The sequence below is a fragment of the Capricornis sumatraensis genome, chromosome 9 (assembly GCF_032405125.1).
Source record: "Capricornis sumatraensis isolate serow.1 chromosome 9, serow.2, whole genome shotgun sequence".
In the NCBI taxonomy this organism is placed as follows: Eukaryota; Metazoa; Chordata; class Mammalia; order Artiodactyla; family Bovidae; genus Capricornis; species Capricornis sumatraensis.
This window is the reverse complement of record NC_091077.1, coordinates 21,151,472-21,171,573: the sequence shown is the minus strand read 5'-3', so window position 1 is coordinate 21,171,573 and position 20,102 is coordinate 21,151,472. Positions and strand designations below refer to the sequence as shown.

At 57.2% G+C, this 20,102-nt stretch overlaps 1 protein-coding gene across 1 annotated transcript; it reads right to left on the bottom strand.

The window, feature by feature from the left end:
• Positions 1–1,895: 1,895 nt before the first annotated feature.
• LMNB2 (lamin B2) lies at positions 1,896–19,333 on the bottom strand. The gene is made up of 12 exons (XM_068980782.1): positions 19,058–19,333; positions 10,578–10,714; positions 6,765–6,921; positions 6,449–6,574; positions 4,678–4,848; positions 4,463–4,588; positions 4,116–4,336; positions 3,716–4,001; positions 3,517–3,624; positions 2,906–3,025; positions 2,628–2,741; positions 1,896–2,071 (listed from the first exon to the last, which is right to left on the bottom strand). The coding sequence occupies exons 1-12, from the start codon at positions 19,331–19,333 to the stop codon at positions 2,030–2,032; spliced, it is 1,884 nt and encodes a 627-aa protein (XP_068836883.1). The 3' UTR covers positions 1,896–2,029.
• Between the last annotated feature and the right edge of the window lie 769 nt (positions 19,334–20,102).

Genomic DNA, 20,102 nt, shown 5'->3' with positions numbered 1-20,102 from the left:
AGGGCCACTTCCAGGCTCCACTCAAGATCTCAGCCAGGCAACCACTGGGCGGGGATGAGACCAAGAACTGGCTAAATCAAGATGTCATCTAATGAGCCTGGGGGTTCTGCAGGCACTGGGCAAACCGAGGCAGTTTTTTAGGCCCTCTGGGCCTGCCGGGAGGGTGGGGCCCTCTCCTTTCCTTCCTGAAGTCCTCAAGCCCAGCCTGCAAAACTGCATCACACCCAGAATTCCAGGACACAGCTTCGATCCCCAGAGATTTCCAAAATACCCTGAAGGGTGTGGGTGAGACCAGTGCAGTTTCCACTCACCCCAGGACCACCCAGACCCCATCCCACTCTCCAGACCCTCCAGTCCACTCAGCTCGTTATGCCAGGGGAAGGGAGCAGCCTGCACCTGGAAGCACTCCTGGCAGGGTGGTGGGGGGCGAGGGAGGGTGGTACAGAGAAGGTGCTGTCAGGACAGGAAGCTTCTCATGGGCTGCACCATTTTTCTGGTGAGGCCACCTCCCTCCACAGGGCAAGCACAGCCCTCAGGCCAAGGACTCTGGTGGCCAAGGAAAGATGCCCAGACTTAAAGCCTTGGCCGGCAGGGAGATTCTAGACTTGGAAGCAGCTTGGTTTTGCCGGTGGCCGACACTTTCCTGTCCTGGGGCTTGGGCCCTCCTCACCATGAGCAGTTCCCAGGGAAAGGTGGAAGGGCTGCTCCAGCCTTGGGTAAACGCCGAGGGGCTGGCACTCAGCCTACCTGGAAGCAGGCTGCCTTCAGGGGCCAGCCCGCCTCCATGGCTCAGTATTGCGTCTTTAAGACTTGAGCTGCGCTTTCTGAAGAGTCAGCCAGGGGCACAAAGTCCACAGGGACAGAGACCCCTGACGATGCCACCCCCCCCCACCCCGAGGGGGACTGTCCCAGTGACCCTTGAGTGAGCCCCTGAGGTGGGAGCCTGGCAACCTGTGTACTGACCAATGTAAAAAAATAAATATCCATTAAAAAAATAACTTCTGTGTATCTACGTGGCGTCGGTCAAAGGTGAACTGATGCAGGGAGGGGGGTCTCTGGGTGATCAGAAGCTGGGCTGTGGCATGGAGCATTCCACAGAGGTCTGCTGGCATGGGCAGGTCTGTCTAGGAAACACCGTTTCAGCAGGAAGCTACAGAGAAAGCTAGCGTATCCATGTGCACCCAAGAACACAGGAGAGGGCATGACCTGTGCTCAAGGCACAGAGTTGGAGGTCAGGGAGTCCCACGGCTCACCCTCGTCACCCTCCACAGATGGGAGGGCGGAAAGCGGTGGTCACACATGGATGTCATGTCCAAGGTTGTCATACTCATTCCCTTGACACTCTCCTGGGGATTAGTCTCAGAGAGGAATCGCCCCCAGGTCCCAAGCTTCCTTCTTGCCTGTCCCACAGGGTGAGGAAGTTGACTGCAGAAAGGTCCAGAAACGTGAGGCTCCGGCAGCCAGAGAGGGAGCCGAGAGGCCCAACCCACACACCCGAGGGCTGAGCAGAAACCGCCCAAAGCCCCGGTCTGACAGTACAAGCTGCTTCCAGCCCTCCTTCGGATGCTCAGTTGGCTGAGCCATGGAAACTGCAGGGGTGCCCCTGCTCCCCACCAGGTCAGAAGCTGGATTCTGAATTTGGTTTTTTTGAAAGCTTAAATGAAATAAACTATGGGATCCTTATGCAGTTCTGCTCTGTCCACCCCAGGCCTCCTCTCCCGCCCCGACTCCAGGCTGCAGCAGAGACCCACACAGCCAATGGGCCTCCTCCCACCCCTGTTGGACTCCCCAAAGTCCGCTAGCCACTAGGCTCCTGGGCTGGTGAACAGGGCACCAACACAGTCTGGTCAGTGGTGAAGGGTCCCAGGAAACCCGCCGACAGGAAAGATCAGTAGAGACCCACCCCCATGCTCTGGCAGTTTGCTTAAAAATTCTCTAGAAATGTACCAAGGATTAAAGAAGCCAATGATATAAAAATAGTTTTCAGTGGCTCTGGGTAAAGAAAGACATGTGATGAGGCGTGTTCGGTTCACATGACGCGGCAGCCTCGAGAGGTGGTCCTCGGGTCCCCCTGGAAGGAAGGATGGTGTAGTGAGGTGAGCCCAGGGTGGCAGATACATGCCAACCTGGCCAGGCAGGTAGCTGGTGGCCCCCTGCCCTCCCACCAAGAGGGGTTGGACCGTGCTGGGGCCTGAGCCACCAGGGAAGCTCAGCTTCCAGCAAAACGACCCCAGCTACTGTGGCTAATGTTCCAGAACCTTCCATGTCTCCCTCACTCCTGTTCTGAGCCACAGGACTCATTACAATGGTCTTAGACCCAGAAGAGTCCTGCACTCGTGTCTTGTTCAGTGTAGTTCCTCAGCCCCCCGCACCCTCCCCACAAAACCTTTATGAAGTCACCAGCATCCCAGTCTGGAGGAATCATGGTAACAGCAGGTGGGCTGAGAAGCCCTAGGGCTGTATCAGGGTCACTCTGAGATACAATCAGCTTTGCAACCCCATTCCCAGTGTCTCTAGGTGGGTACCAGAGATCCACACAACAGGCAGGCCCAGGAGGCAGGGCAGCTGCATGAACAGGGCCTGGCATGTGTGCGTGTGTGTGCACACCCGTGCCTGGGAGCTTCTACCTGCTGGTGGAAAAGATCCTCCTCTCCAAATTCAGCTGCCTCGTCCTCGCCCTCCTCCCCATTCTCGGTCTCCCGCACCACTGAAGACTGCTTCACGGTTCTCATGGCCACTTCCTGTACGAGATGAGAGCTGCAGACAGACCCCTCCCCACCCAGGAGCCCAGCCTGCAGGGGAGACAGTCAGGATGCCCAGGTCCAGGCTGCACTCATGTGCCTGGCGGCCAAGGCTCCATCCACCCAGGAGGGGCCCCAAGACCTAAGCAGTGGGAGGCACTCACCTCCCCGTCAGCGTTCACCAGGGTGGTGCGGAAGCTCTCACCGGTGCCCCAGCTGTTCTGGCTTTTCCACACGAGTGTGGATGGGGGGCTGTGAGCCACCCCTGCTCCAGCTGCCCACACCTGGGGACACAGGAAGACCTCCCCGTTAAAGTGGGCTCCAGTCCTAGTGGGCACCAGCCAGCCATTCATCACAGGTCCTCTTGATGCCCTGGGTGTGTAATCCTTCAAGGCCTCTTGGATCCTGCCCAGGGATGTTAATCACCCCAGTATGGAAGAAGAGACTGAGGTTCACAGTGGCCAAGGACTTTCATCTAAGCAAACGGGCCAGGCTGGGATCAGGGGCCCTAGAGTCCATGCCTGTGACTGTTAACATGGCTGGCGCTTTGCCTGCCAGCCCAGACAGACAGCCTGGACCCAGTCCCACCCACACCGGGGGTCCCTGGCACATCACTCAGGCCTTCCAAGAGCTCCAGGGAGGCTCTTGGGAGAAATGTGGACAATCAGCTATCGCAGGCGGCTGTTCTCAGCGGTGGGGCTCCACCCTGCAGTTCCCCTGGCCCCCTGCCCCATCCCAGCTACACCTCACAACCTGCCCCTCTACAGCCACCTACCGTGACAGTCTGGCCGGCCCGCAGCACATACTTGGGAGTGAACTTGTAGGAAATCTCCTCCCCTTCCAGGATTTGCCTCTTGATCCTCCAGTTGCCCAGAGACTGATCCTGAGGAAGGGCGCTGGCGTTGGCACAGGGCTCTGGGCAACCCCGGGGGGCCTCCCCTGAGGGGGCGGCGCGGCTCGGGGCGAGGCCTCACCTTGTCAGAGCTGTTCTTCAGTTGCACGAACCTGCCCTCCAGATCGATCTCCTCGATGCTGACGCTGCCTGAGGCCGAGGCCTGCTGCGCCAGGTGGAAGCTGCTGCCGCTGCTGGTGCTACTACTGGAACCCAGGCCACTGGAGCCCGTGCCCGGCGGCTCCTCCACCTCCAGCCGCTTCCGCTTGCTGCGGCCCGGGCGCCCGGCTGTGGACACACTGCTGCCGCTGCTGCTCGTTGTGGCCCGCGAGACGGTGATCCGCGACGGGCTGGGGGACAGCTTCAGCCTGGGGGCGGGGGGCGGGGTTACCAGGGGCTGAGGTATAGGAGTGGGGGGTTGGAGGGGGAGGGGCAGTGCACTCGCCCCGCCCCTCTCCTCGCCCCGCCCCTGCGGTGCTCACCTCTCCTCCTCGCCCTCCAGCAGCTTGCGGTAGGCGCTGATCTCCATGTCCAGGGCCAGCTTGACGTCCAGCAGCTCCTGGTACTCGGCCAGCTGCTGCTGCATCATGTCCCGCACCTCCATCATTTCTCGCTCTTTGGCGTCCAGCATCTTCCGGAACTTGTCCCGCTCCCCAGCTACAGTCTCCTCTAGTTCACGGATCCGGTCCTCGGCCGCGCTTGCCTGCAGCAGGGTCCACGAGCGTCACGGTGGGGAAGCCCACTCGGCTGTAGGCCTCTGGGGCCGTGGGAGGGGATGAGACGGGACAGGGCCTGAGGAGGGGTCGGGGCTGGGGCTCTGGTGAGTCACCTGCTTCTGGAGGCCGGAAAGCTGGTAGCTGAGGGATTCGACCCGCATGCGGGCCTCCTTCAGCTCCTCCCGGGCGGCGCTGGCAGCCTTGTCGTTCTGGTCGGAGCTCAGCTTGGCATTGTCCAGCTGCGGGGACAAGGGCAGGCATGAGGGCCGGCACAGAGGGCGGGGGTGGACGGCCCAATGCCCACCAGCAGGCATGCTCGCGTGCGCACCTTGGCTTGGTAGGTCTGCTCCAGCTCCAGACGGTACAGCCGCACTTGCTCGTCGTGCTGGGCGCGCAGTTCCTCCAGCGCCTGGGCCATCTTGAAGTCATACTCCTGCTGCCGGCTGCTGTCCACCTCCACCAGGCGGCGCTCATGCCGCCGCCGCGTCTCACGCACTTCCTGCGGACATAGCCACGCGCTCACTGCATGCCTTGGCCCTGTCACAGGCGTCCCTGACTCTCCCCAGCGGCCTGAGCAAGGGCGCCCAACTCTGCCACTGGTGACCCTCTGGGGTAGGCCCGGGCCACCTGTTCACACCCACACCACGATTCACAACCACCCAAGAACCGTGACCCAGAGCCCCCAGCTGACTGCCAAATAACACACCTATGCCTTCACACACAGGAGCATTACTGGGCCCTAAAAAGGAGAGAAGCCCTGACACTCACTACCACCTGGACGGATCCTGAGAACAGGATGCTCAGTGAGAGAAGCAGACACAGAAGGACACACAGGGTGTGATTCCACTGATGGGAAACGTGCAGAGAAGGCTGATCCACAGAACGAGTTGGTTCCTGGTTGTCAGGAGCTAGGGGAGGGGGTGGGGGTGGGCTTCTATTGCGATGATGGAATGTTCTGGAACTAAACAGTGATGGCTGAACTATCCTGTATTAAATTTCATTAAATTGTATGTTTTAAAAAGTTTTGTTATATAGGAAAACTGGAAGAATGCTAATGGAAACACCTACAGAATTTCTTTTGGGGGTGATGTTCTGGAATTAAGAGGGGATGGCTGCACAGCTCTGGGAATGGACTAAGATCCAGTCTACATGGTAAGCTGTGAAAGCTTTCTGGTAAGGGACTATTTCAATAAAGCTGTTAATAAAAAAAAGAGAATTCTTAGAAAAAAAAAAAGTTCCTAATGTGGCTCATCATAGGAGCCTGGGGTCTCAGATAGAACAGCAGCGGGTCATGGCAGTGACCAGTGGCCCTGGTAACATGCACCAGGAGCTGACCAGGCAGTGGTGGGGTCAAAGGTAGGTGGGGAAGCCCCACTTGACAAAACTCCCTGCACAGATGTCAGTCACATGTATCTGGGCCCCGTGGATGAAGACGACAGGAACGTGTCCATAGGAAGCCACTGCGTTCACAACAGCCAAGGAGTACAGTGGACCCTCAGCCCACACCCCACCCCTGGCCCACCTCAGGGGTCCTCCCGCCCCTCGGCCTCCTCACGGGATCCAGGGCGGCTCTGGCTGCAGTGGGGCCCGGCAGAAGCAGGACGCCGCTCCGCAGTTGCATGGGCATCTCACCCACCCGCACACCGCAGTGAGCCCAGCAGTGGCTGCCTCCGGGTTCCATCTGGCTGTGACAGCACAATGGGCCAGGACCAGGTGGGAGGCCGGCGGGGCCAGGGCTCTAGTCAGTCCTGCCAAACCAGGGAGCTGAGGCTCAGAGGCAAGGAGGCCAGGCAGGGTCTGCAGGAGCCTGAATGATGACCCCTGAAAAGCATGCCCATGTGCTGATCCCCAGAGTCTGCCAATGTAGCCTTGTTGGACAAAGGTCTTTGCAAGTGTGATTAAGATACAGGGCTCAAGACGATCCTGGACTACCTGGGTGGCCCCAAACCCAAGGACAAGTGTCGCTATAAGAGACGCAGAGACAGAAGACAGTGGCGTGATGATGGAGGCAGGGATCAGGAGATGAGTCCCCGAGGCAGGGAGAGGCAGGAAGTGGGGAAACACCCTGGCTCCCGCTGGGGGTAGGGGGGATGACCCACCTCCTCAAAGACATCCTTGCGGAAGGCCAGCTCCTCCTGCAGGCTCTGGCAGCGGTTCTCCAGGTCCACACGCATCAGCGTCTCCTTCTCCAGCTGCTTCTTAGCCACCGCATGCCCATCCTCTGCCTGGAAATGCGGGACAAGCAGCTGGTGACGCTGTCTGCCGCCGCGTGGGGTCCTTGGGGATCCCGAGCCCCCAAACTCCCCCGGGGTGTGGACTGGGCGGGGGGGGGGGGGGTGAAGGGGCCCCCGGGGTGTGGACTGGGCAGGGGTGGGGGTGAAGGGGGAGCCCACAGCCTGCGCCGCCTGCAGCTACCTTAGCCAGCTGGGCCCGCAGCTCTGCCACATCATTCTCCAGCGTGCGCTTGTCACTAAGTGCAGCCGCGAGCTCAGCCTCGCTTCGGTGGAACACGGACTCCAGGTCCCTGATGCGGCCCTGGGCCACCGTGAGCTCACCCTCCCTCTTCCTGGCGCTGAAAGTCAGGAGCAGAAGTTAGTAGGCAGCACTGACCCCAAGGCCAAGTTCATGGCTGCCTCGGGGCCCAGACCCTCACCTACCCACGCTTTCAGCACCAGAGCCTCATCTCTCAGCACCAAAGGGGCCCTGTCGTCAAACCTGCTCTGCCCCACAGGGACCCCTCCAGCCACTCAACCCTCAAGCTGTGGGTTTTCATGTCCTTTTCCCTGACTTTTGGGCACAGGAGGAGGGACCACTTAGAGGAGAACTCTGATTTTTTTTAAAAATGTATAATTTGTTATAGTAACTAATTAAAACCCTGGCCTTTGAACTGTTGATCTCATTTGTTAAGTTAAGCTATTTCAGGCAGGCTCACTGAACTTCTAATAGATAGCTCCAATGTGAAACATCTAAGATGCCAAACAGACTTTCTAAATACACAAGTCTCCCTTTTGTTTCTTGGCTGCACTGTGCACCATATGGCATCTTAGTTCCCTGACCAGGGAGCGAACCCAGGTTCCCACCAGGGAAGTACCAACACACAACTCTTAATAGCATGAACATTTCTGAATGGTGCTCTAAATCTCAAATTAGAAGTGGGTAGTTGAAAGCTACCCACTTCCCCACTAAGGAACTGAAGCTGTGCCCTGCCCAGCACCGTGGGGACAACATAGCAGGGGTCAGATCAGCATCACCCTTCCTAAGTGTGATAACCAGACGTCCCTGGACATCACCTGGTGTCCCCCAGGGGAAGGACCGCCCTGGGCGACAATGCCCGGGGACACCACACCAGTTTGAGTGAGGTGTGTCAGGGAGGGATAAAGCCCAGTGACTTCAGTCACCAGGCTGGTCCCATCCTCACAGCAGTCCTTGGGACAGGACCTCCAGGCAGACGTGGCACCCATGGCCAGTCCACATTCCTGAGCCACACAGTCCTTCCACTCAAGGGAGGCGGGGAGGGCTGCAAACCCCACATCTCTAGAGGGTTTGGGGAAACTGGACTCATCTGTCCGATAGACCACTACTGAGGGCCAGTTTCATGGACATGCTGTCCTCCCACTAGAGAAACGTCTGTGGACTCCCCATCCTCAGGGGGAGCTTTCTCGTGGGTACAGAGAGCAGTGAGACCCGCTGCCCTCAGTGAAGGGGGAGGAGACAGGGGGAACACAGGCAGGGCGGGAGCTACTGGGCACAGCCCTCGAGAAGCCGGAGCCTGGGGCCCGAGCCAGGCTGTGGTTCCCAGGGCACTGGGGAGAGCAGAGTACACAGGCCTGGGGCGAGGTGGGCGGGCAGGTCGAGATCAGCTGTGCGGTAAGGGCGACAGGAGCAGAGGCATCAGGAAGTGTGGAAAACCTCTCCACACCGTCACCCTGTGCCACGGAGATGAAGCACACGGAATGGTCTGAGAAGCAGAGGAGCTGGTGACCCTCAGTGGCTTAAGTTTCTGCTGCTTGACAGCTTCAGGGTCCTCCCTGAAGCACTCTTGGTTGAAAGAGAAAAGCCCAGGCTGCCACCTCACGGCAGATGCACTTTGTTCAGGGTCACGGGCCACTCATACCGTCTGCAAGGGCTCTGCGCCCGAGAGCAGGAAGTGAGGCCAGTAGGCAAATCACCTGCAGACCCAAGTACTCGAGACTGGGGAAGCCTTCCCTCGAGAGCGGGGGCCAAGGTAAGTCGCTGGCCCGGGTGCCCGATGGGGGGGCAGGGCTGTCACTGAAGCTGTCATAGGAGCCTGTGACGTGGCCCAGGCACTGGGGAGGCATCGTGACACATGTGACATCAACGCCAGGCTCGAGCTGGACAAACCGTTCTGTTAGCTAAGGGTGTCCACCCTGAGTGTAAATTAAGAAAGGCGGAAAAGCAATGCCCCAGATTGGCCTCAGAGGTTCTGTCTGGGCGGAGGCTCATGAGACTTTCATTTTTCTCTCTTTAAAATTGTACTTCTGTATTTTGGCCGTGCTGGGTCCTCACTGCCGCGCAGGCTTCTCTCTAGCTGTGGCGAGCGGGGGCTGCTCTCTCACTGCGGTGTGCGGGCTTCTCACTGCAGGGGCTTCTCTTACTGCAGGGCACCTGGCTCTAGGGCCCAGAGGCTTCAGCAGTTGCAGCCTGCAGGCTTTAGGGCACAGGCTCGGGAGCTGTGCACAGGGTTAGCTGCTCTGAGCTGTGTGGGATCTTCCCAGACCGGAGACTGAACCCGTGTCCCCTGCACTGGCAGGTGGATTTTTTACCACTGAGCCACCAGGAAGCCCTCGTTTTTCTCCTTAAGTTAACTGCACTATCTGCTTTCTCCCCAGCCAGCATCTATGACTCTGACAAGCAGAAACGTGACTTCTCAGCCCACCCAAGGAGTCACACGCAGGTTCAGGGTGTCTGGAAGATTCTAGAACCTGTGTGGATGTGACAGAGCGAGGCTCGGGGAATTCCAGAATTCTCCAGCATTCATTCTCTTACTCGTCTCCAAAAAGCATGTCATTTTTTAATTCAAAGTCATAATAAATGGATGGGGTCTCCTGTCTACCCGGCCTCTTGAAAAGCACGCAGACTGCCTCTCCTGCCCTGTCAGACACCAGCTGGCAGTGTCGCGTGTGTCTGTCTCTGGGCTCACTGCTCTGCTCCATGCGGGAACCAGAAACACAGCGCTAAGTGACAGGGGATCTGAGGAGGCGACTGGAAAAGGAAGAGCTGTGGAGACATGAAGGACCCCTGGCCTGCAGGGGTTGAGGGGAGGATGGGCTGAGGGTGTGGTGAGGCGCAGGGGTTTTCAGGGCAGTGACCACACCTGTGATGCTATGCTGGTGCAGTGTCAGTGTACATGTGTCTATGCCCAGGGAGCGCAGGACACCAAGGGCGACCCCTGTGTAGGCAGGGACTCAGCTGATAAGAATGTGTTCACATGGGCTCATCACTGGTAACAACGCAGCACACCCGCTCCTGGGAGATGCCACAATGTGGGGCCCTGGAGGGGGGTCAGGGGCACCCTGCATTCCCCACTCATTCTCCTGCAAGCCTAAAACTGCCCCTCCCAAAGAAAGTGAGAAAGCCTCATGAGGAAAGAAGAACCCTGCACACGCAAAGGTGGCCTCCAGAGGTGGTGCCGCTGAGCCGGGGGAACCCCGGCTGAGCCCCAGACCTCGTGCCCAGCGTCCCTGCGGCCAGTCTGGCCTGCTGGGTGGCTGCGCGCGAGGGTGGAGGGGCCCTGGTCTGAGCACTCGCTGAGTTCACGTCACTCCCTTCTGCCACCATCACCACCAGCGCTGCCTCGTTCTCCAGACTAGTGACACTTTACTGGGGAGTACCCAGGAGACGGTGCTTTGGGATCGGGAAGAGAAGGTCACCCACCGCTCCCCGGCGTCCTGGGGCAGGCACAAGGCGGGAAAGGGGGCCAAGGCTGGCTCTGTGGCCCAGAGTACCTCTTTCGCTGGGGAAGGGTTGGGGGCGTGGTGGTGCCAGCTACCAGGGGATTCAGTCTCAGGGGAGCTGCTGAGGTTTCACCTCCGGGGGCCAATTCTTTGGAAGGGATAATGGTGCTGGACAGGGCAGCCGGAAGGCCAGCCCCAAGAACCCACATGGCCCGCTCCCAGGAGGGATGTGCAAGTTGGGGCCCTCCCACCACACCCAGGGTGACGACCCCCGCCTCCTGCCCTGTGCGCCGTCACACCGCCACAGCCCCACCTCTTGGTGGCCTCCTCCAGGTCGGCCCTCAGCTTGCCCATTTCAATCTGCAGGCAGGCGCGGTCCCGGGCCGTCTCGTCCAGCACCCGGCGGGCATCGGCCAGCTCCGCCTCGTACAATGTCTTGATGCCGCTCACCTGCGGGGACAGCCGGGCCAAGGTGAAGCCCTCTTCCCCACCAACACGGTGCCACTCACCTGCATGGGCCCCCCAGCTGGGCACCCCTGGAGCCTGCCCAGGTCACCAGCCCCTATCAGGCCACGCCTGTCAGCTGGACACACACTCAGGCCTCCCTGCCCCACCCCGAGGGGCCCAGAGTGGTGAGCATATTTTAAAGTATCAGGGACCAAAAGGATAAGGAGATGCCATCTGCCCCATAAGGATGGCCATCACAGAGACCACAGCAAGTGTCAGGACGATGGGGAGAAGCTGGCACCCCCATGCATGGTGGGGGGTCGGGGGGGGGTTGGTGCCACCATCATGGAAGACAGGCTGGCGGTTCCTCAGATGGACAAACAGCAACCACTGACCCAGCAATGCCACCGCCCGGCATCTACCTGGGAGAAGTAACACACATGTACACAAAACCCAAGCACAGGCGTTCACAGCCCTGGCACTGCTACCGGCCGCACAGGGAAACACCCCGAGGGCCCAGCGGCAGGGGACGGACGGACACAGTGTGGTCCCGCCACACCTGGGGTGCCCCTCAGCCCTGAAAAGCCAAGCCCACACACTCGCTAGCATGTGGGCGGGCCTGGAGAACACGGTGCTCAGTGAGGGGAGCAGACACAGGACACACAGGGCGTGACTCCACCAACGGGAAATGCGCAGAGCAGGCAGGTCCGGAGACACAGAGAGTGGGCTCCTGGCTGGCAGGGGCTGGGGAAGGAGTATGCGGGGAGGAGAAAGCTACGGGAATGAGGTTTCCTTTTTTTTTTCTTAAGTGCGATTCTTGTTAGAGATACAGATGAACCTGGGCAAACTTCAGGAGATGGTGAGGGACAGGGAGGCCTGGCGTGCTGAAGTCCATGGGGCCAACAGAGAGTCGGACATGACTTAGCAACTGAACATCAACACCATATGAGTTATAGATGCACAACAGTAGTTCACAACTTATAAAGGTTATTCTCCATTTATACTTATTATAAAATACTGAGTATACCCTCCTTGTAGTTTATATACTTTTATACATAGTGGTTTTTTCCTCTTAACTTCCTACAGCTATTTTGCCCCTCCCCAGGAAGGAGCTTCCTTTAGGGGGATGGAATGTTCTGGAATTAGATCGAAGTGATGGCTACCCAGTTGTAAATATATTAACCACCACCAAACTTAAGAGTTTAATTGGGTGAACTGCATAAGATTGGAATTCTGCCTCTATGAGGCGGTTACAGGGGTTTCCCTGGTGGCTTAACAGTAAAGAACCTGCTTGCCAAAGAAGGAGACCTGGATTCAATCCCTGGGTCAGGAAGACTCCCTGGAGAAGGGAATGGCAACCCACCCCAGTATCCTTGTCTGGGAAATCCCATGGACAGAGGAGCCTGGCGGGCTACAGTCCACGGGTTGCAGAGTCAGATACGACTTAGCAACTAACAAAAAAAGCGGTTAAAACCCTTCCTGGGACTGACAAAAGGCCGACAGACGGTGACAAGGCAGCTGGCTTTACAAGTGGCCAAATCCTTCAAGCTAGGCTTCAACAGTATGTGAACCAAGAAATTCCAGATGTATAAGCTGGATTTAGAAAAGGCAGAGGAACCAGAGACCAAACTGCCAACATGCACTGGATCACAGAAAAACTAGAGAATTCCAGAAAAACATCTGCTTCATTGACTGCACTAAAGCCTTTGACTATGTAGATCACAACGAACTGTGGAAAATTCTTAAAGAGACGGGAGTGGAAAATTCTTAAAGAGATGGGAATACAACAACACCTTACCTGCCTCCTGCAAAACTTGTATGCAGGTCAAGAAGCAACAGTCAGAAATGGACATAGAACAACAGACTGGTTCAAAATTGGGAAAAGAGTACGTCAGGGCTGTATGTTGTCATCCTGCTTATTTAACTTACATGCAGAGTATATCATGCAAAATACCCAGCTGGATGAAGCACAAGCTGGAATCAAGATTGCTGGGAGAATATGCAGATATGCAGATGATACCACCCTTATGACAGAAAGCAAAGAGGAATTAGACTCTTGATGAAAGTGAAAGAAGAGTGAAAAAGCTGGCTTAAAACTCAACATTCAAAAAACGAAGATCATGACATCCAGTCCCATCACTTCATGGCAAATAGATGGGGAAACAAGGGGAACAGTGAGAGACTTTATTTTCTTGGGATCCAAAATCACTGTGGATAGTGACTGCAACCATGAAATTAAAAAACCCTTGCTCCTTAGAAGAAAAGCAGTCACAAACCTAGACAGCATACTAAAAAGCAGAGACATTACTTTGCTTACAAAGGTCCGTCTAGTCCAGGCTATAGTTTTTCCAGTAGTTGTGTATGGATGTGAGAACTGGACAATAAAAAAGGCTGAGTGTCTTTGAACTGTGGTGCTGGAGAAGACTCTTGAGAGTCCCTTGGACTGCAAGGAGATCAAATCAGTCAATCCTAAAGGACAACAACCCTGAATATTCACTGGAAGGACTGATCCCAAAGCCGCAACTCCCAGTAGTTTGGCTGCCTGACGTGAAGGGCCCACTCACTGGAAAAGACCCTGATGCTGGGAAAGACTGAAGGCAGGAGAAGGGGACAACAGAGGATGAGATGGTTGGACGGCATCACCTTCTCAGTGGACATGAGTTTAAGCAAGCTCCGGGAGGTAGTGAAGGACAGGGAAGCCTGGCGTGCTGCAGTGCATGGGCTGCAAAGAGTCAGACCTGACTGAGCAACTGATCAACCACCACTTCCCACAAAGCTACAAGACAGCAGTGAGTGTCTGTGCCTGGGCTCAGAGGGCAGCTCAGAGCCACGGAGGGACCCTCCCTTCCACAGGAAAGATCCAGGGGAACTGCCGGGGACCTGCCACTTGGTAGCGGGGTCATTATCCTCGTCTGCCTGAGACCTGGGAATTCTCAGATGTGGGGTTTTTAGGGTTAAAACTGGGGTGTCCCGAGCAGATCAGACCAACCCGTAAGAGTTGGATTTGACAGCGGGTCTGAGACCCCTCACCCTCTCCAGCCCTCCCACCTCAGTCCGGCTCTCCTAGTCATTTCATCCCACAGGTATGGGCTCTTAGTGCCATTTCACAGGTGGGGAAACTGAGGCATGGGACAGCATACCGCCCTCTCCTAACCTGTCAGTACAGGCCAGAGAGGTCTGCTGGGGACGGTTCCCAGCAGAGAGACACATGTGGGGCTCAAGATGAAACAAGCCTCTCCCTCCTGTGCCCTGTTGACCCCACCCCCATCTCCACCTTCTGGAATACCCCCACCATCACCAAGAGCAGCCAGCCTCACTGTCTAAGGGAGGCCGGGCACCCAAGTTCACAGGAGTGTCTCTGCTGTCTCCCTTCTGACGCCAAAGGAGGGCTGGCACCCAGGCTGCCATCTCGGACAAGATCTCTGGCCCCACAGGCTGGCTCCTACTGGGCTTTCCTCCCCAGCTTCCCCTTTCGGCAGGAGGCGCACTGACGGCCAAGACGGCAGGAAACCAAGGTGAGGTCAGATGGGAAGCTGTCCCTCCCTGGGAGCCCGGGCGAAGGAAGCCCAGCACGCACACCTGACGCTTATCTGATGGTGACTTCGGAGCCAATTTTGATTTTTTAAATATCCCATTAAGATGCCACTCACGGGGATTTCCCTGGTGGTCCAGCGGTTAAGAGTGCGCTTCCAATGCAAGGGTTCGACCCCTGGCCAGGGAACTAAGATCCCATGTGCCGCGAGGTGAGGCCAAAACAAACAAAAAACAAAAGGAACGAAAACACCTTACAGCCGTTATTTAAAATACTTTATTGCTAAAAGATGCCAACCGTCAACTGAACCTCAGTGACTTGTAATCCTTTTGCAATGGCGACATCAAAGGTCACTGATCACCCTGACAAATAATACAAATGAGAAAGTCAGAAATATCTCAAGAACTATCAAATGTGACACAGAGACCCAAAGAGAGCAAATACTGCTGGAAAAAAATAGCACCAACAGCTTTTTTTTTGGCTGCACAGCTTGTGGGATCCTAGCTCCCTGAGCAGGGACCGAACCAACACGCCTGCCAAGAAGCACCAAGTCTTCACCACTGGACTGCCAGGGGAGTTGTGCACCAACAGACTTGCCAGAGGCAGGGCTGCCGCAGACCTTCAATTTACTAAAAAACTGTGTCTTAGTCAGGTGATCCTCTATAACCAGGTCTGCAAACTCAGGCCCACACCACAAAACCCAGCCACCCGTGTGCAGAACTAGAATGGCTTTTATATTTTTAAATGGCTGAGCAGAAAAAAACAAAAAAATATTTCATGATACAGGTACCTATATGAAATGCACAGTTCAGTGTGTACAAATAAAGCTTTATTGGCACACACCCTGGCCCGCCCCTCCACGTACTGTCGCTGGCAGCTTCCCCGCCAGCCGTGACGTCTGAGTTGAGTGCTCACATTTGAGACCGTTCACCCACAGAGCTGAAACCCCAGCCCTTTCCCAAAAACCTCTACTGAACCTGGAACCTGATCTACGGCACCAGGACAAAGGAGAAAGCTCTGTAGAGGAGGCCGTGAGGCCACAAAAGCTGTTTCAGAGCAGGGAACAGCTGTTCCCGGCAGGCCTGTGCCTCCACGTGCTGTGACACTTGGGGTGTCCCGTGGGAGCCCTGGGCACAGCTCTGGCTTTTGTTCTGTCTGTAACAGCTAGCGCTGCACAAGTGTGGAGCTTGAGGAATCCTAACAGATGTGTTAGCATGCGAGGCTGTGAGGGGAGCAGAGTTCGCATAACCTGAGGTAACCCTTTTCCTAGGGCCCCAGACTTGCCCTGAGGCCCTGCCTGCATCCCCGGGGACAAAACTGCCCCAGAGTTGACAACCACTGCCAAACTCCACAAACCCTGACCCTCTGCAAATCCTCCAACTCCCAGAGCCCAGCTCCTGCTCCCTGGGTCCTCCTGGAGAGCACCCGCCCCCTGGTCCCCACAGCAACAGGATACATGGGCAGGAAGGGAAAAAATGTGAAGCCTAGGGGAACTCAACACCTGGTTGGGGACTCCCTGAAGAACCCCCTTTCCTCCCTGGTCCACTAGAGCCACCTCCCCGCCACCCCAGCACCCAAGACTCTTCCCAAACAGAAATTTGGCCAGCCCTCAGCCTCACAGAAACCCTTCCGGGACACACATGGCCATTCACCCTCGTACAGCTCACCAGGCCAAAACACCCATCATCTGACTTTCGATGGGAAAGGCAAATGTCCACACACGACTGGCGAGGGTCTACCGACCGGAACGTGACTTTATCTTAGGCACCTGAACCCTCTGCGTTGATTACAAGCCCTTCATCACCACTGGGTTCCTTAAGTGGCTTCTCAGCTTTGACACTAATGGCATTTGGGGCTGGACTGTCCTCTGGGGGGAGATGTCCTGGGGTCTGGGGGAGGAGTGTGTGGGGCAGCCTCCCTGGACCCACTGCCTCGATGCCAGGAGTCCCCCAGTATGACAACCACAGACGTCTCTAGCCATCACCCAGTGTCCTCTGGCGACAGGTTCTTCCAGGTGAGAAGCTGCCATCCAGGTGGGAGGCCTGACACACCACGCCCTCCCACGGCCGGTGGCCACGCCCACCTCACTGCTCTGGCAGGTTACTGGCTCCCCCCACTGACCAACTGAGGAGGCATCTGTCACCTCACCCCCGAGCTCCAGGGGATCAGGCTGGTGGGAACTCCCCACTCCTGCTGCAAATGAACACCTGTCATCTGGGTGGCTCCAGATCCTGGGCACAGCCCTGGGGTGCACCATGTGGCGGGGCCCCTCCCGCTCCCTCCCGGCAGTCCTACGTCCCAACCAGCACAGGCAGCCGAGAAGTAAACCATGCCACTGCCCAGACAGATGGACAGCATCGAGTTCCCCAGGTCCAGCCCCTGCACTCTTGGGCACAACACTCATTCAGTGGGGCTGGCACCCCACGTCCACTGCCTGCAGGTGGGAGGAGAGGCCGGGGTGAATGACCCGCTGCTGACCAGCCCAGCAGGCAGAACTTGGGCCTGCACTCCGAGGACCCGCATGCACTGCCGAGGCAGCAGCACTGGGGCAGCCACTCCAGTCCCATCATACAGGTGCCAAAACCAAGGCTCTGGGGGGGCTGAGTGACCTGCCCAAGGTCACAGATTAAAAGCAGGGTTTGGATCCCAAGCTTTAATCTAATCCCAGGTGACCCAACACACCACCAACTACCAAGTTTCTCACCTCCCCAGACACCTGAGACACACTTTCGGGCCCATCCTGATCCCGAGGACCCAGGCAGGGGCCACAGAACCCACGGAGTGTTCCCTCAGGGCATTGTCCTGTATTTTATTGCATTCTATAAAACAAACGTGAATTCATGGTGGCCCCACATACAGGCCCCCAAAGTAGGCATTAATTATCATTTGCACTTTACAAAAGAGGCAGTGAGCCCAGAGAGGTTAAGTGATCCACACAAGGTTATACAGGCAGTAAGCAGCTCTCAGAAATGACCAACCCCCTAGCTCCCACTCCATCCCCCACGCTCTCCTCCCAGAGGTCGTCACTGCACCCATTCTTCGGAGAGGAAAGCTGAGGCTCCAAGCACTAAGTGCCAGCTTCGGGCCCTGACTCTCCCACCAGGCCCACAAGGAACCACATGGTGGCCCCCTCCCCCTTATTCTGAGGACCTGCCCTTGGGTTGGGGGGGCCTGTGGGAAAAAAGGGGCCCCCCAGGTTGGCAGCCAGTTGTGACACACCCCACCCAGGATCCCCAGACTCCTGCCCTCACACCCACTTGCAGGGCAGGGCTTATCCAGCCTCTTCCCCCTCACCTGCACCAAAACTTTCCCTAGTTCCCCAAGGCCTCACCCCTCCCCCTCACCTCACACCCCCCCAGGACAGGGCAGAAGCTACCAGACTCTCGTAGGCTCCTGCCCATTAGCCAAAGGGATCCCAGGGCCCAACGAAGGGCCTTCCAAATTTCCCATGGGACCAGGGAGACACTGGACTCCCCTGCTCTGACCCCTACCCCCCAGGTCCTAGTAAAAGACTGAACTTACTGCTTGTGCTATGCTGTGTTTAGTCTCTTAGTCATGTCTGACTCTTTGTGACCCCATGGACCGAAGCACCCTAGGCTCCTCTGTCCATGGGGATTCTCCAGGCAAAAATACTGGAGCGGGTTGCCATGCCCTCCTCCAGGGAATCTTCCCAAACCAGGAACTGAACCCAGGTCTCCCACATTGCAGACAGATTCTTTATGCCCCAGGTCCTGGTAAAAGACTGAATTTACTGCCTAATCCCACTCAATCCCCAAACTCCCCAGGATGCATTATGGGACCTCTGCAAAGTTCCAAGGAGAACTGAGACCCGACTCACCCCAGACCCTCCACTCCTCCTCAGAGACCCAAGAACCTCCCCCAAGTTTTCTTGTAGAACACCCAAACACATCCCTGAAGACTCTCCACAACTCCTTTGGTGGGGAGGGGTCCACCCTGGCTCACACCCCATCACTCAGGGGCTCCCCAGATCTCCTCAGATCCCTTAATAGGCAGGGCCTGCCCCATCTGCCCCTACCCTCCAAGGCCCCTGGGGACCCTTTAAAGGGTTGGGCGTGCCCAGGTTGCATCCCTCCATCAGGGCACCTCCCACCAACCCCTGGGGACATCTCAGAGGAGGGGTCTGCCCTAATGGACCCCTCACTCGGGGCCTCCCCAATCCCAAGTCCACTTCAGGGGACTGGTCAGCCCCAAACTCAAGGGATACACGAAACACCCTGGAGACCCCTGGTGGGTGGGGGGACCTGTCCTAGGGTGCAGCCCTCACTCATGGTCCCCCAGCTCCCCCTGGGTACCCATCAGAGGACACGACTCACCCCAGCCTGCAACCCTGTCTTAGGAGATTCCCAGATCGGCAGGGATTCCCTCGGGGGCGGAGCTAGTGCCAGTCTCCACCTCTCGCATGCGGTGGGAGGGCAGAAACCCTTGGGGATCCCTCGTAGGCGCCCGCCCCAGCTCCCACCCCTCACTGAGGGCCCCTTGAACCTCCCCAGGGGCCCCTCAGGCATGCACCCCTCACTCAAGAGACCCTGAGAAGTTCCCGGACTCCTCGGTGGGCGGGGCAGGAACCAGTCTAGCTCTCGCACGGGAGAAGTCCCCGAAACCCTCGAGGACCCTCAGAGGCCGCGGCTCAGTCAAGCGTGTGACCCTCGCGCGGGGGCCCCGAAGCTCTCTGGGGACTCCTTGGTGGGCAGGGCCCGCCCCACTCTCCCCCTGTCGCAGGAGCGTCCCCGAAACCCCCGGGGACCCTGAGAGGCCGGCCTGCCCCAGCTGGGGACCCCGGCGCCTGCGCTCACCTCGCGCGTGGTCACCTCCTCCCGCTCGGAGATCTTAAGCTGCAGCCGGTCGTTCTCCAGCTCCAGCGCGCGGACGCGGTCGATGTAGTGCGCCAGGCGGTCATTGAGCTCGCGCAGCTCCTCCTTCTCCTGCAGCCGCGACAAGCGCGTGGGCGACAGCGGCGTGGAGGGCCCGCCCGCGCGGCCGGGCTGCGGCGTGGCCATGGCGGCGGCGGCGGCGGCAGCGGTTCGAGGTCCGCGCTGCTCGGAACGGCGGCCGCGGCTCGGCGGGCTCATTCAATCCGCGCCGCCGACCAAGATGGCGCCTGTCGCCCGCCGCCGCCGTCGCGACGGGGCAGCCTGGGACTTGTAGTCCGACCGGCGCCGCGCGCGGCACGCCGGGAGCTGTAGTCTCCTGCTCAGTTTCCCGCGCTGTCCCAGAGCCAAAAAACTGGACCCCAAATCCTAGCTTGACCGCTGTGTGACCCCGGGTTTCTTTCGGGGCCTCAGATTCCCCACTTGTATAACCTACCTACGTCATCGGAGCCTCATTAAAATTATAGCTGGTGTGGTGAAGAAACTTCAGAAATACGTTCGGTGATTTCACCAATATATGGAATAAAAAACAAAAAACCCAACACATCAGAAATACTCCAGGCTGCAACTAAGACCTGATGCAGCCAAATAAATAAATATCAATATGTTTCCCAAGCTCATAGAGATATTGCCAAGTTATCCTCTGAAGAATTTTACCAATTTACATTTTTGCAACAATGTATGCATCATCTAACTTTTTAATTATTTCATTTATTTTAAGTCCTTTTTAGGTCTATAAGCAAGGTTTTGCAGTTTTTTGTGGGGGGGGGGGGTTGGTCTTTAAAGTATACTTATTTACAAAGTTGTGTTAGTTTCAGGTGTATAGCCCAAGCACATACATACAGAACAGATTGGTGGCTGGGGATTGGGGATGTGAAGTGGGTGAAGGAAGTAAAAAATTACACATTTCCAGTTACAAAATAAATGTCATGGGGCTGTAATGGACAGCATGGTGACTATAGTTAATATT